Below are 14,925 nucleotides of genomic sequence, written 5' to 3' on the forward strand. Positions count from 1 at the left end.
TCCACAGCCTCACCTGTTCTTGGAACAGCAACTGAGCACCTCCCACAGGAAGGCGGCCTGGATTGCATTGTGTGGCTGGGATCACGCCCGCTCAGTCCCTCCTGCCTGAGTTCCTAGCCCTCCCCTGTCGCAAGCGCCTGAAGTCAGGGTGGAAGCTTCGAACCCACCGCAATTGCCCGCCCCACCCCCCCTCCCTAACGGGGTGCCCACACGACAGTTGCACCAACTGGGCCTTCAGCACCATGGACAGAGCTAGGAAGCGCAGGGGGGGAGGAAAAACCGCCCAGTTAGGCCAGGGTCCTCTTAGGCCTTGGCTTGACCCTCTGTACCCAGGGCATGCCCAGGGCTGTCAAGTGTCGGCTAGCGCGGCTGGTGCAGATGGAGCACGATGGAGACCGCCAGGAGCTGGGGCTCCGAATCTCCTGCCCCCGGAACGTGAGTCACCCCGCGAGCCACTTCCAATTAGCGTGTTAATTAGGAGGAAAGACCCTCCTCCTCCACCCGCCACCCGGGTACACACCAGCCCCGTGGCTTCCAGAGGCTCCAGCTAAAGTTTCCTTCCCAGCTCCGGGAAGGCAAAGGGACCTGAGCCTGGGGTTTCGGGTGAACCCCACAGAGGAAGAGGTCCACCCGCCGACCAGCCGATGACGCAAGACTTTAGTGACAGGGCCCCCACAGGGCCGCGACCCGGTGGCTCTCCACAGACCTCCAGGCTGAGGCGCCTAGGAGCCCCTCAGTCAATCTGCTCCTGGACCTCACGCCACGATTCCTGGAGGGAATTGTTCTGCCCTGTCTAGCCTCAATCCTCCCGTTTAGTTTTCCGTCTTCCTGGACCTTGTTACGCTTAATAGCACGCGTAACATCAGCGGTGTTGCACGGATGCGGAGAGATGGGCCTGGCGGGAACTGAGAGCCCTCTTGAAACGCCCCCCATTCCGATTCGCCAGAAACTTTCCCTCCCCGTTGCCATGGAGAGAGACGGCCGCTGCCTCCCGTCGCCATAGCAACGTGCGAGTACCGCGGACCTCAGGATTGCGGGGCTCAGAAAGTCTTTTTGCAGTTCGCATCGCCCCGCAGTCTTAGGGTTTTCTGTCTTCGAAGCTGCGACTTGGGGCAAGCCTGACTAATTTCTCCCATCAGGAACCTTGGCCAAGGTCCTCCCACCCCCAGCGGGGTCATCCTTCTTTCTGTAATAGGTTTGTCTATTTCGTTGCCACTTGTGTGGCATGTTACAATTTACCAAGTGTTTTCACAAACACTATCTTTATATCCCCAGGCAACCCGTGAAACACTCGTAATCATTATACCCCTTTTACAGAGAGGAAAAATTGAGGCTCAGAGAGGCCCAAGGTCACACCAGGCCGTGAATGCGGAGCCAGATCCCAGGCTCTTTCCCGAGTCTTGCACCCTCCAGGATGCGGAACAACCTGGCTCCTCCGCCTTGAACCGCCCGGACTCAGACTGGTCGCTGGGTGTAGAGGGGGCGGCCGTGAGGCGCCAGACTTGCCAGCTGCTGCGGGATGCCACGTGAGGGGCGGAGACCCTGCGGGGAAGTGATTAAAAGCCGAACGGAGCCCGAGGGGGCCGCTGCTGGGAGGGTCTTCCTTCTTGGGGCCACCTTGCCCCGCCCCAGTCCGGCCGCGGCGCGGTTTCGGGCGGCTGCTTGGAGGGCTGGGGTGTCCAGGGCATGAGCGGGGTGTGGGAGACCGGGGAGCCTCGGTGCCAGGCGGCGCTCGCGGTCCTGGCCTCGCTGTGCCGGGCCCGGCCGCCCCCTCTCGGGCTGGACGTGGAGACCTGTCGGAGCTTCGAGCTAGAGCCCCCAGAGCGGAGTCCGAGCGCTGCCGACGCAGGTAACAGAAAAGCCGAGGCCCCCTCCCTTCCCGGATTCTCGCCCTGGCTGTCCCCGCTCCCCAAAGCCCCAACCCCGGAACCCCGGAACCTAGATGGAGAACTCCGGCTCAGGATTCTGGATTCGGATCCAGCCTCGGCCAGTGCCCTGGCCCATCGCCTGCAGGGCAAGCAGAGAGACGTGAAGGGGATCCGGGAGGGAGAGAATCCCACTGCCCCCTCCTGTGTGACTCTGCGGGGCCCCCGCGGTAAGCCGGGCTCCCGGGACGCGGCGCCCCAAGGGGCCTCAGTTTCCCTCCAGTCTCTCTGCTCGCCCTGCGGGCGATCTGCCAGGGGAGGGGTCTATGGAGCGAGCAGGAGACCAGGGACATCCCGGCTGGGGAAGTAACTCGTCTCTTCGGGGGTGTCGACGTCCCTGGGTGCGTCTGTCGGTCTGTCCGTCAGTTTATCTGTTCTCTCGGGGAACGCGGCCCGAGCCCCCCTGGGTCTCTCAGGGAGAAACTTGGATCTGCGGCTGGCACGAGGTCTTTGTGTCCGGGTGTCTCCGGCTGCGAGTGGCTTTCTGCGTCTCCGCTGGGGGGCGGGGGGCGGGGTGGGGGAGGGTGTCTCGGCACCCTCCCCCCTACCCCCCGCCCCTATAACTTGCTCCCTCGGTCTCTCTCTGACTCACTCGGGCTCGGGGCCGGTGCGCGACTGAGCCGGTGCCTCTTGCCGACTTTGCCAAGCGGGCGCCTCCTGCCCGAGCGGTGCGGACCCTGCGCCGGACGCAGTCCCAGGCGGCCGCCGAGCCCAGGCGGGAGCCCGTGCCGGTCGAGCTCGCCGGAGCCGGTGAGTCCGGAGCCCGAGCCCCGCGGGGCCCGGGCCCGGCGCACAGCTGCGGCGTCTCCCGGGAGTCGCGACAGCGGGAATGGCGTGTCGCGCCCTGGCGGCCGGAGCCGCGGGTGGGTGGGCAGCTTGGCGGCCGGCCGGCGGCGGGTATTTACCTGCCTCACCGGCGCCGCGCGGCCGCGCTCGCCCGCTGCAGTCGGGCTTCTTTGTCCGGATCCCGACGTCTGGAGGGTCCTGGGCGGAAAGGAGTACCGGGTCGCGTTCCCTCTGCGCGGGGAGAGGCTGGGAGCAGTGCGAAGCCTCGAGAGAATGCGGAGTGGGGGTGGGGAGATCCTGCAGGGACCAAGGCGCCGGGGTTCCTTTGGCTCCGCAGCCTGCACCCCTCCTTGTACCCCGGCCCTGACCCCAGTGGCGCTGGGCCTAGAGGTACGCTGGGGTCGGCCCGCGGCTGCGCACCACCCGCGCGGGAAAGCGAGGAGGGGGCCTCGAGAGGCGGGAATTTCGTCTCCACGCGCTTCTCCTGGGACCAGAAGCCGCGACTGGAGCCGCGGTTCTTGGAGGAGGTACAGGTGGGGTAAGCTCCCCGGAGGCCGCAGGTTCCAGGGCCCTGTTTTCACTTGAGGTTAAAGGTCGGAGATATAGATAGGTCCTAGGTTAGGAACAGTGCCGCTGGGGGATGGGGGAGAGAGAAGAGGGTAGTGGGCCAAGGGAGGCTTGTGTGCGTGAGGTGGAGCTGTGTCCAGCCTCGGGGCGGGTGGAGCCCACCTCAGCCCTGTGTGGGTTGTAGGGGGGCGCTGCTCTCTCTCTCTCTCCCCCCGGCCCTGGCAATGTTTAATCAATGGGTCGATTACTGCAGCAGAAGGGACTGAGGTTAGACATGCAGAAGAACTTTTAGAGGGTGGTACAGTGATGGAGGTTGAAGAGGTTGATTCTTCTTGAAGAATCTCTGAGCAAATTAGGCCCAGCAAGTATTATCAGACTTTGGTTCTCCATGCCATCACCACCTACACCACCCAGCTCCCTATATCCAACAGACACACAATTTTCCCCAAGTCAGGGTGTCTCTTCCTGCCTGCCTCCCCAGCTCCTTCCATCCTTTCCTCCAGTGATCCATCTCCAGTGAGGCCCTTAATGCTGGTTCTGACCCCTCCGATCCTAAAGGGGATAATTCAAGGTGAGAACACACCTGTCGAGTTCCGCCGGGGATGGAGGCTGTTTCTCCTGTCTGTTTAGGGCAGAAATGCTAGGAGTGGGGTGGGGGGTGCGGCTGGCATATGTGTGTAGCACATCCTGATACAGGGAGGCACTGGTGTTCTGACTCCAGAGGGACGCCCCATAGTCTGGAATGACAGGTACCTGGATGGCCAGGCTGCGGGTGAGAGAAGGCTGAGGGGTGAGAGCCAATAGGCCCAGATGAATCAGTATGCCTTTCCTGCAGGCTGCTTCAGAAAGCGAGGTTGAGTTGTCAGCCTTGGGGAACTTTAACTTTGGCTGCTGAATCACAAGCCTCAGTAAGCCCTGGGGCCAAACTGGGGCGGGGGAGGGCTGAAAGGGATGGGGAAGGCCGAAGGAGACCCTTGATCATAGCAGTAGAAAGAAAATGGTTGAGTGTGGCTTTGGGATCTTGGGGGTTTAGGGGAGCACGGGGTCTGAGGAGATGCTGTGGTATTCGGGACCAGGGCCCCCAGGTATCACACCTCCCAGCCTACTCCCTGCATCCCAGAGCCACTGCCTGGGTCCAGATTCTCCAGTCAGAGAAATGCTGCATCTTTTCATTTGCAGTTTCATGAAAAATGCAAGTGACAAGAACATGCCCAGTTCCCTTTACCATTGTATGTTTTCCCCTGCCTTCCTCCTTCTCTAAGTCTCTAGCTCATGGGATTTCTAGTAACACCCTGAGATTCAACGACTGAGATTCAGACTCTGCTATCATTTACTGGGACACTCCTATATGCCAAGGTCTGTGCTAGGAATTGCACAGGAAATCTCAATCAGACCCTGACTTGGAAACATCTCTACACAAACTGTCCAAGCTGAAAGCAAGTCCCATCTTTTTTTTTTTAATTAAAAAAAACCTCTAAAGGTAAAGGGTCTGCTCTCCTTCTTAATATCCACCCCCACACCCCCACCCCAGGGGAAACTGGCAGGCAGTTCGTCACCTTTCTTTATGTCATTTGCCTTATGGAGGTGAATAAGCTTTTTCCATGAGCCAAGTTGCAGAGAGTTAAGTGTGGGTAGCATGGGTTCTGGTTGTATGGTTCTCAAGGTAGTGAGCAGAAGGACAGAGTTGTTCCAGAAAATGCAGGAATCTGTTGAGAGAGCCTGAGCTGCCCTGCCCCTCCCAGACTGGTAGGCAGGAATGGTTATTCTCTGGCTTACCTATGGCTATGAGATGTATGTGATGTTTGTTCACTTTTCTAATGACTGGAGATGTTCTGTGATTCAGCCACCTGGCTTTAAAGTTGGCCTTTTGCAGCACAGGTATTTTTCCTGCTTGTGATGCCAAATTAAATGCACAGGGCTTCCCTGGTGGCGCAGTGGTTGAGAGTCCGCCTGCCAATGCAGGGGACGCGGGTTTGAGCCCTGGTCTGGGAGGATCCCACATGCCGCGGAGCGGCTGGGCCCGTGAGCCACAATTACTGAGCCTGCGCGTCTGGAGCCTGTGCTCCGCAACAGGAGAGACCGCGATAGTGAGAGGCCCGCGCACCGCGATGAAGAGTGGCCCCCACTTGCCACAACTAGAGAAAGCCCTCGCACAGCAATGAAGACCCAACACAGCCAAAAATAAAAATAAATAAATAAATAAATTTATTAAAAAAAAAAAAGAAAATGCACAGCATTTCATCAAAATACAAAAGTCCTGTTTCTATAACTGAGTGAGTCACTCCCTCACTCCTTGATGGAAGGAAGGAATTCTGCAGATTTTGCCTTCTTTGGGGAAAGGTGCAATGCACAATCCTTTAGAACCCATGGTGATGCTATTCGGACACTATGGTGTGTCTTGGGCTTTACAATTCTAGAACCAAGGTCCAGTATCTAGGGGTTGTAGAGCCCTTGGATAACCAGTTCTAGAAGTTCTCTTCTCTCTGTGTGGAAACTTCAAGAGTGGGGATGGTAGATCCAGAATGCTCCATCCCTCCAAGCTCTGTACAAAAGATGTGTTCTCTTCTAACTGTCCTAATGTTACTCTGTCCTCCCTGTTCACGGAGTTGGGATATGATGTATGACTGAAAATAAGGAGGACTAAGACTGAGGCGTGTGGATCAGGCCAGGTTTCCTTGGTCTCTGTAGGGCTGTCTGGAGCGGGGCACAGCAGGCTAAGAGAAAGTCCTGACCCAGCTAAGTGGCACCCCTGCTGGTCCAGCTTAGGAAAAGAAGCCTCTAAAAATGGAAGGACTCAGCCACACTTGAACTGAAAGCAGAGGGGCTGAAAGTAGAAGTGAGCAGGGCATCCAGCCCTGGATGCTCCAGGTGTATGACACTACCTCATCCCTCCCTTCTCTCTGTGCGGGGCGCTGAACTGTTTTTCTCGCTCCACGAGGACCCAGGCAGACCTCTCTTCTCACTAGTTGCAGGTATAAACAGGGAGAGGGGAGTAGAGGGAAAAGAACGCAGCTTTCTGTCTGCCTCTCCCCCCATCACCCCAGGCTTGATTGCCCCATTCAGAGGGGCCACATGCCCTGACCAATCAGGCAGAAAGGCACAGTTACCATCTGCCAAAATAATACTAATAATTGCCAAATTAACGCCAATGCTCTGTTAGCTCTAACACTCCACATTAGTCTCCGATTTATCCCTGAATCCCCTAATGATGGTGGAAACAGGCTCCCAGTCATAAAGCTTGGTGCGGCCGTAATTAACCCAGCATTGTCTCTCCTCATCACAGCTTTTCCAAGAGCATTAATTCCTTCTCTGTCTGGACTCTGCTAATTATCCCCATTGGTAGTTCCGCCGGGATCTCTGAAAGAAGGAAAGGAAGCAAAGGCTTTCTGCTCCCCCTCCCCCCAACCCTAAATTTTAATTATACTAGGTTCTCCTAATAAATTTACAAGCCACAACAGAGCTTATTATTAATGGAGGACGTCTGTGAGCCTCAGAACAGTATAGCCCCTGTTGCCCCAACACATACACACACACTCAGGTATTTCTCAGATACATCTCTGAATGCGACTTTTCCAGGGGCCATTGGTTATTTGCCTGGTGGCTGTAGTGTCTGCATCTTCCAGGGAAGGAGAAAGAAATGGAGGATGAGGAGGCTGGTCGTAATCCGAGTCCCCGGGGCTCTGCCCAGGTTCAGAGGGTCATACCAAAACGTAGATTATGGTCCCCACCCTCTCCTGATTATAGTGAAGAAATACCTCTCTAGCTTCTAGCTTCTCTGCCCAGGCTTCTCCTCTGTAGTTCTTCAGCTCAGCCTCCAGACCCCTCAAGGGCCTGGCTCAAGAACCTGGGCTTTGGCATCAGAAAGTCCAGGTTCAAATACCAGCTCTTCCACTTAACTGAGGTACACTTGAGCAAGTTATTTTTTTAACATCTCTAAACTTAGTTAACTTATCTTTGAGAGGTGAATTTCTTAGGGAGGTTGTAAAGGTTAAATGAGATCACTGAGGTCCACAGTGCTTACCATGTAGAAATAAATAACAAATAATATTACTAGTATTAGTATTAATGTTTCTGCCCAGAGTCTTTTTCCCTTCCCAGACTACCCGCTGCTCCTTCCAGGCTTTGGGGCCTCTGACTTTCTTGCTGGTTGGTCTCTGGGTTGTGCTGGTCTATCTCTCCGTCTGTGTCTGAATGGCAGCTCCTTGGCCAAGGCAGCTCCTGCTCTGCAGAGCCTGGCATTGCCCGTTTCTGAGGGTCCATCAGCAGCCCCAGACCCTGAAGCCAGCCTTCTCCAGCTTTGAGGGGAGCAGGGAAAATGGTCCTTTCTTTTCACTTCCTCTCCCCAGTTTATCTTTTCAATTACAATCTGTTAGCGAGAATGTCTGTTACTATTACAAAATGGATCTTCCTGACATGAAGGCCCATTAGAAAAATGGGAACAATAGCAAGCGATGAGGACTGCTGATAAATCCTAACACTATGGGTGGAGAGAAGAGGAGGGGGCACCGGGGCACCAGGGCTCTGTCTCTGGAGAAAGAAGTGTCACTGGGGTGATAAGAAAGCCCTGGCTTGCTAATTAATAGCTTACCATTTTCCAGAAAGAGAGGGAGGCCATGAGCCATCACCCCTGTCAGACAGTCTCACTTAAGGTGACAAGCAGGTCCTGCCTTGATGGCATTCAGGGGACCTTAACTTCCCAGGAAAGAAGAGGCCTGAGGTCTCTCAGGTGCTTTGCCCTCTGGTCCTGTGTCCCCCTTCCCTGCCTCAGATGGCCAAGCTTTGGGTCCATCCTGTACCCAGTAAACTATTATCCTCCACCAAACAAACAAACAGACAAACACAAACAAAACAAAACAGGAAGAAATAATAGCAGCTTACTTTTGGGAGCATTCACCATGTATTGGGCACTGTGCTCAAAGCCTTAGTTTATTTAATATTCACAATGATTCTGTGAAGTAGGGATAATTAGAATCCCCATTAAATAAAAGAGGAGAACAATGTTCGGAGAAGTTAAGTGACTTGCTCAAGGTCACACAATTAGAAATGTGGGTGGGTGTGCTCTGTGGTCATTCTGGCACTGGTGCTCAGCTGAGATGTCTGCCTGGTGTCTGAGCACCCAGCGATGCCCACTTCCCCAGCCCAGGCTAGAAGCCACGGGCCCTGCACAGCGCCAGGTCACTGGGTGTGTTTCTGAAGCCAAATTCCATAGCTATTTGCTCTCCCAGAGGCTGCTGGGTGACTGGCCAATAGGGTTTCCCAAACCAGGTACCCATGGAATACTGGTCTCCTCTGATACCTCAATGAAGATGTTTCGCACCTAATACTGAGTAATGGACTTCTTTCCCCCAGTTTCCAAGAAAACTTTGCAAAAGCATAGCATGTTCTCAGTTGAACATTTTTCTTCCATGAATTTCTTCTCATTCCTTTGGAGCTTGCTCCTGTTCACCAGCTGGCTGGTGACAGTAATGACAAAACAACTGAACAAGTAGCAAGCAAATGAGTGTTGACAGAAAAACTTGGAGATGTGAGATCTTTGATATAGTATGTATTATGTCTTGAGATACAGAGACACCTAGCTATATATGAAATAGTTATATTATTTCTACTAGTAAGGTGGTTCCTAGTTTGTAATGATAAAGTTAAAGCTATCTCTGTTTATTAGTGTTCATGGTTTGCACGTGTTCTGCCCACTAAACAAATTTCAGAACTAGGAGATGTCCAAAATCATATTGGGCAGAGCTACATAATTCTAATAAAAATAGCAAATATTTATTATATGGCTTACTACATTCTAGGCACTGTCCTTAGCACTTTTTAAATTTATTTATTTATTATATATATTTTTTTATTTTATTTTTTTTTTTGTCCTTAGCACTTGTGATGCACGTGATCTCGTTTAAATCTCACAATGACCCTATGAGGTAGATACTATTACTGTACCCATTTTACAGATGAGGAAACAGAGGCTGGGAGAGATTAAAACCAGTAGAGATGGACATTGAATGAGCCCAGTCTGACTTTAGAGCAGTGCTTCTTTCTCTCCAGGCTGAAGGGGAACTAAAGAAGGAAAAAGACAGGGAGGAAGAATACAAATAGAAACACTTAGGAAGTCCTTTCTCTTTTTCAGTGCTGTGCTAAGGACTTTCTCCCTTCCTGGAGGCTTACCTCTATCTTGCCACGAAGCCAGTGCATGGTATAAATATGAAGAGCACTGGGTCAGGACTCAAAAGGTGGCTGAGTTGCCCGTCAAAATTCTGTCTGCCTCATAAAGTTGAGGTTCAAACAAGACGTGAGTGGGAAGAAGGCTTTGAAGGCTGCTATGCACCTGTGATTTACTAGAGGGCAACACATCCTGGTGGGTTGGCCCCAGCAGGCCTAGGGTAGAAAGGCACATATCTTAGGTCATCTGGGCCTTTGGACAGCCCTTGGGCCATTATGTACCTTCAACCAGGCTACACGGGCTAGCTGAGTTCAAGGCCACATGTAGTGATTTTAAAGGGGCTAAATCCTATACAATCATACCCATCCTGACCTAATTCTGGTCTTACCAGCCTTGCTCACCACCTTGTTCCCCTGTGTGGGTGAACCTACTCAGCATCAGGACCTAATTCTCCTTGCATTGCCTGCCTGTGAGATATTCTCATTGCCTGCCTGTGAAGAAGATTCTCCAGGCAGAGGAAGGGCCTCCTGGTCTTACATAACCAGTATTGAGCGCTGGGTGCCAATTCCCAATAATCCATACCTCTGCCTTCCCTAATCACAGCTCCGAGGGAATAACAGCCAGGGCGGGGGTCACGTGGAGACGCATTCAAAATAGCAACCACACGGAGGAAAAATTGATTCCTCCACGTCTTTTTTCATTTATGAATTCAGTTTTTTTGTCAGGCTGAACGTTTAAATGCACTCTCTGCTCTCTGCATTTCCCCCATTCTCCTCCTTTCTCATTAAAATTCTAATTATTACCAGAGCAAGTAAGATGTATGATCAAAGGAAAGCAAAACCCTAGAAATACCTTTTGTTTTAAGGTGACCCATATTGCAGAGAATGCACCTGGAACAGCTGTAACAGAGAACAGATGTGGAGGGCCCAGAGATGGCCAGATACTTAGAATAAGGACACCCATATCTGTGGTAGCGTTCCTGGTGAACCCCCAGGGGATCCAGGCCTAAAAAACAGTCTTCAAACCATTTAGATCATGAACTCATAACAGCAAAAATTATTTTGATTTAATACCTCCAATATGTGTTTTGTTTTTTTTTTTTAATTTTTATTTATTTATTTATTTATTTATTTTGGCTGTGTTGGGTCTTCGTTTCTGTGCGAGGGCTTTCTCTAGTTGTGGCAAGCGGGGGCCACTCTTCATCGCGGTGCGCGGGCCTCTCACTATCGCGGCCTCTCTTGTTGCGGAGGACAGGCTCCAGACGCGCAGGCTCAGTAGTTGTGGCTCACGGGCCCAGTTGCTCCGCGGCATGTGGGATCTTCCCAGACCAGGGCTCGAACCCGTGTCCCCTGCATTGGCAGGCAGATTCTCAACCACTGCGCCACCAAGGGAAGCCCCCAATATGTGTTTTTTGTTCCCACGTTCTATACACACGTACAGAGGGGGTATTGTAGAGCTGAACTGTCTGGGTTGTATCTCAGTCCAAACACTTACCAGCTGTGTGACCCTGGGCAGCTGTGTGACCCTGGGCAATCTATTTAACCCTCTGTGCCTCAGTTTCCTCATCTGCAAAGTGAGGATAATAATCTTTACCTATTTCACTGGAGAGTATTAAATGATGAATACATAAAAAGCACTCTGTACCTCGGACATAGTAATGTTCAATAACTTGACTAAATCCAATAATAAAATGGTATCATTCCTATTACTGTCAACCTGTATATTGCAATTTTGATTTCTTATTTTTAAGATAATAAATAAATATTAAGCAATCTGATATTTTTTCTCTTGTGCTCCCAGGATGCATGCACACCATAATTGCAGATCTTTAGTCTAGAAGTTAAACAGGAATCAGTTTTTGGTCCCTGGCAGTCTTTGGTGGACTAACCTCAGTTCCTATATTGGGGAGAGACTCCACTGTCTCCATGCAGGGATCTGGGGGCTGAAGTAGGTTGCTAAGGACTTGAGGATCCTGTGCTTTTATTCCTTATTCCTGAAGGTGGTAGCTGGTCAAGCCCAGTGCCCTACAACCAGGGAGCTTGGAGGCAGTGCTAACTCCCCAGAGAGGATGGCTGATGTTCTGGCCTCCTTCTCAGGTGCCTTTGGATGGGGGACAGCTGTCGCGGGGGCCCATGTGCCGTGAGAGTACTCCTGATCCCCCCAGGAGGGACCGGGCATCTCTATACTCCCAGTCTAGCTTAGCACCTGGAACATGGCAAGTGCTCAGTAAATGTTGGTTGAGAGATATTTACAGCTGTTTTATGTGCCATTGATTGACTCATTCATTCATTCATTCTCACGTGTCAGTTTCTATGCTGAGCCCTGAGTCAGACAAATTTAAAAAACACAGGGCTATAGTAGCCTATAGTTTAATCAGGGACAAACAGTCTGGGACAGTGGAATGAGCCCCAGGCTGGGCAGTGGACATCTGGACCCTGGTCCAGTCTCTGTGTCTGACCTGTGACCCCAGGCAAGTCCCTTCTCTGGACCACTGCTCCCATCTGCAAAAGCACAGCCTCACTTGTAGGGTCATTTCTCATCTTAAATCCCAAGATTCTTAAGGCATGGGGACAGGATAATCCAGAGGCTACAAACTCACAGGCCTGCAGGGGCCAGGCAGGTAACAGGGAGAGCAGCTGGTGAGCACGCAGCCTTCCAAAGGGCATTGCCAGTTCCCACCATGCGGGAGCGTAGGTCCAGTTAGCAAGTCCTCAGGCCTTTTCCAGAGAAGCCAGAAATCTGGTGTGATGATGACGATAGTGATGATGGAATTGCTCAATTTTTCAATCATCATGTAAGCCAAACGAGCCTCCTCTGCTGGCTTGTCTACAAGTGACCTTTGTGCAAACCCATCATTGGTTCAAGGCCTCTGACATCTCAGAGTAAGAAGAGGCCTTGGGCTCAAAGCTTCATTCCTAAAGGTGGGGTGGGAAGCCTGCTTAATAATTTCTCCCAGAGGGAGGCATCCTTCACAGCTCTCCTGGGGTATTGGGCATCCTACTGGGGGCAGAGGTGGGCTGAGGGTGAGACAGTGAATGCCTGTCTCTGAACGAATCACGACATTCAAAAATACCAGTTTTACAACAAAGCTCTCACATAGCCACAGGAATGGGGGGAAAGGACAGCTATCAGAATCATCTGTATTTAGCTTTGAAGTCAACTGTGTGGATCAGATTCCAACTTAATACAAGTATTTATTGAGCCTACTATGTGCAGAGTTCAGGGAGTACAGCAGAATCATTAGACCTAATCCCCCGCCTCGAGAAGATTATGCCCAATCTCATTCACTTCAAGTCAACCTACTCACTATATATTAGCTCCTGCTGTGGGCTTGGCAGGCGCGGGGTAAGGGAAGGGAATGAGGTAGCCCAGCCTGGGGTCCCCAAGGCCTCACAGCCTGTGGAGGAAGAGAGCTGTCCGCAAAACCGACTCTGCTGTAAGTCTGGCCATAGTCACAGCTCTAATAGAAATTCAAACAGCATCCAAATGTGAATGCTTCACGAATTTGCACATTTGCTTAGGCTGCTATTTAAATTACGTTCCCTTCCCCATACACATGCCCATGGGGAGGGGAGGCAACCCAGGTGCTCCCCAAGCTGGCGGTGGGGGGAGGAGCAAAGCTGGAGAAATCAGACCGAGGTGAACCCGAGGCTGCAGATATTTTACAAGGTGGATATGGAGAATCAACCCTACGACCATCCCTCCTCTACCTGGGCAGCCTTCTCATGACCACTCTCTTCTCTTCTTCCGTCTCTGTCCCTTCTGTGTGGCCCCTCTTTGAACACCCTTCCCTGCTTCTCCCCTCCTGTGTCTGTCTCTGTCCCTCCCTGCCTGGCTGAGGGCAGGCACCTCTGTCAGCCTCCTCCCAGTGGTAGTTATCGTGTGTGGCGTGGCCCTGGTGGCAGTTTTTCTCTTTCTCTTTTGGAAGCTGTGCTGGATGCCCTGGAGGAACAAGGAGGCCTCCAGCCCCTCCTATGCTAACCCCTCCCCGGAGGCCCTCCAGAGCCCCAGCTCCAGAGGCAACATGGCGGACAAGCTGAAAGACCCCAACACCCTGGGCTTCCTAGAGGCGGCCGTGAAGATCAGCCACACGTCCCCAGATATCCCCGCCGAGGTGCAGAGGTCGGTCAAAGAGCACATCATGCGTCACACACGGCTGCAGCGACAGACCACAGAGCCAGCGTCATCCACCAGGTGAGGGGTGGACCCCTCCCTTCCCTACCTCCATATTCCTGGATCCAATACATTAATGAGATTCCAGCCTGTGAGGATCAGAGACCAGAAATAATCATGTGCATATTCTGGTTGGAGAATATGTCAGATGATGTGCTCCTTGGTGGGTGATCAACTCGGAGGTGGGTGCCAGGAGAGACTTCAGGAGAGGGGAACCTTTGAGGTGGGGTGCTGTGCAGGTGGTAAGCCCTGGGATGTGTGCGGGTGGGAGGTGTTGGCTTGTCTGGAGGGAAGGAAAGACTTCAGGCTGAGGGAAGAGAATATGCAAAGGCGCAGAGGCATAAAAGTTCATGATGTGTCTATGTCAATACAGCCTCCTAGATGGAGGCTGCAGTGCGTGGGAGATAAAGCAAGAGATTCCTAACATTTTGAGAATGAGGATAGCTTTTGACAGCGTTCCCCGTATGACAGCAATTGTATACATGGCATTCTTTAACTGAAAAAACAAAATGACAACAAAAAACAACCACCACATAATGACAAAAACCTACTCCAAATTCAGAAACACTTTTAAATGATGTGGTATGTGCAGGTATAAGGCATTGTATTTATTAAAAACTTGGGGCTCTTGTGGATTCCTGGGTCCAGGCCCCCAGGGGACTAGCCAAAAGGAAGCAGGCCTGGTCTTCAGATTGAAAGCCAGAAATGATGAAAGTGCTGGGTCACGTTTACAGAGTTTGTTGTTTGACCTCAGGCAAGTTGCTCACCTATCCTGAGCCTCACTTTTCCCAACTGTAAAATAGGGCTAATGACTCTCATAAGGGTATCCGTGAGGAGCCAGTGAAAGAATCCATGTGATAATAAGAGCTTAGTATATACCTGGCCCTGTTCTAAGCACTTTATTGTATTTATTCATTTCACCCCCACAGCAATCCTATGCAATTCCTACTTTTATTATTCTCATTTTATAACACAGAGAGGTTAAATAACTTGCCCCAGGTCATACAGCTAGGAAGTGGCAGAGCCCAAATTAACCTATGCAGTCTGACTCCAAAGCACAATAAATGTTAACTATGGTGGTGGGGATGGTAGTGGTGGTGATGAAGGAATGCCACGTGGAGGGTGGGAAAGGGTGGTCCTTCTCAGTCAGGGAGCTTATGGTTTAATGAGGGAACCAGAGTCATGCCTACCAGGAAAGAAATCTAGAAAGCAGGGAGCAGTAAAGCAGGAAAAATGATAATGATCACAATGGCTAACACTTACTGAAGGTTGTTATGTACCAGGCCCCATTCCAACTACTTTTCATATATTAAG

At 51.9% G+C, this 14,925-nt stretch overlaps 1 protein-coding gene across 4 annotated transcripts in view; it reads left to right on the forward strand.

The window, feature by feature from the left end:
• Window positions 1-1,686: 1,686 nt before the first annotated feature.
• SYT6 (synaptotagmin 6) overlaps window positions 1,687-14,925 on the forward strand; it is a 58,544-nt gene continuing 45,305 nt past the window's right edge. For 3 of the 4 annotated variants that reach the window (XM_061186145.1, XM_061186146.1, XM_061186147.1), the window contains exons 1-2: window positions 1,687-1,849; window positions 13,284-13,632. In XM_061186145.1, coding sequence (XP_061042128.1) covers window positions 1,687-1,849; window positions 13,284-13,632 — 512 coding nt within the window. Of the gene's footprint in view, window positions 1,850-13,283; window positions 13,633-14,925 lie in introns of those variants that run through there. The other variant, XM_061186148.1, reaches the window with a different exon arrangement.

The sequence above is a fragment of the Eubalaena glacialis genome, chromosome 3 (assembly GCF_028564815.1).
Source record: "Eubalaena glacialis isolate mEubGla1 chromosome 3, mEubGla1.1.hap2.+ XY, whole genome shotgun sequence".
NCBI lineage: Eukaryota > Metazoa > Chordata > Mammalia > Artiodactyla > Balaenidae > Eubalaena > Eubalaena glacialis.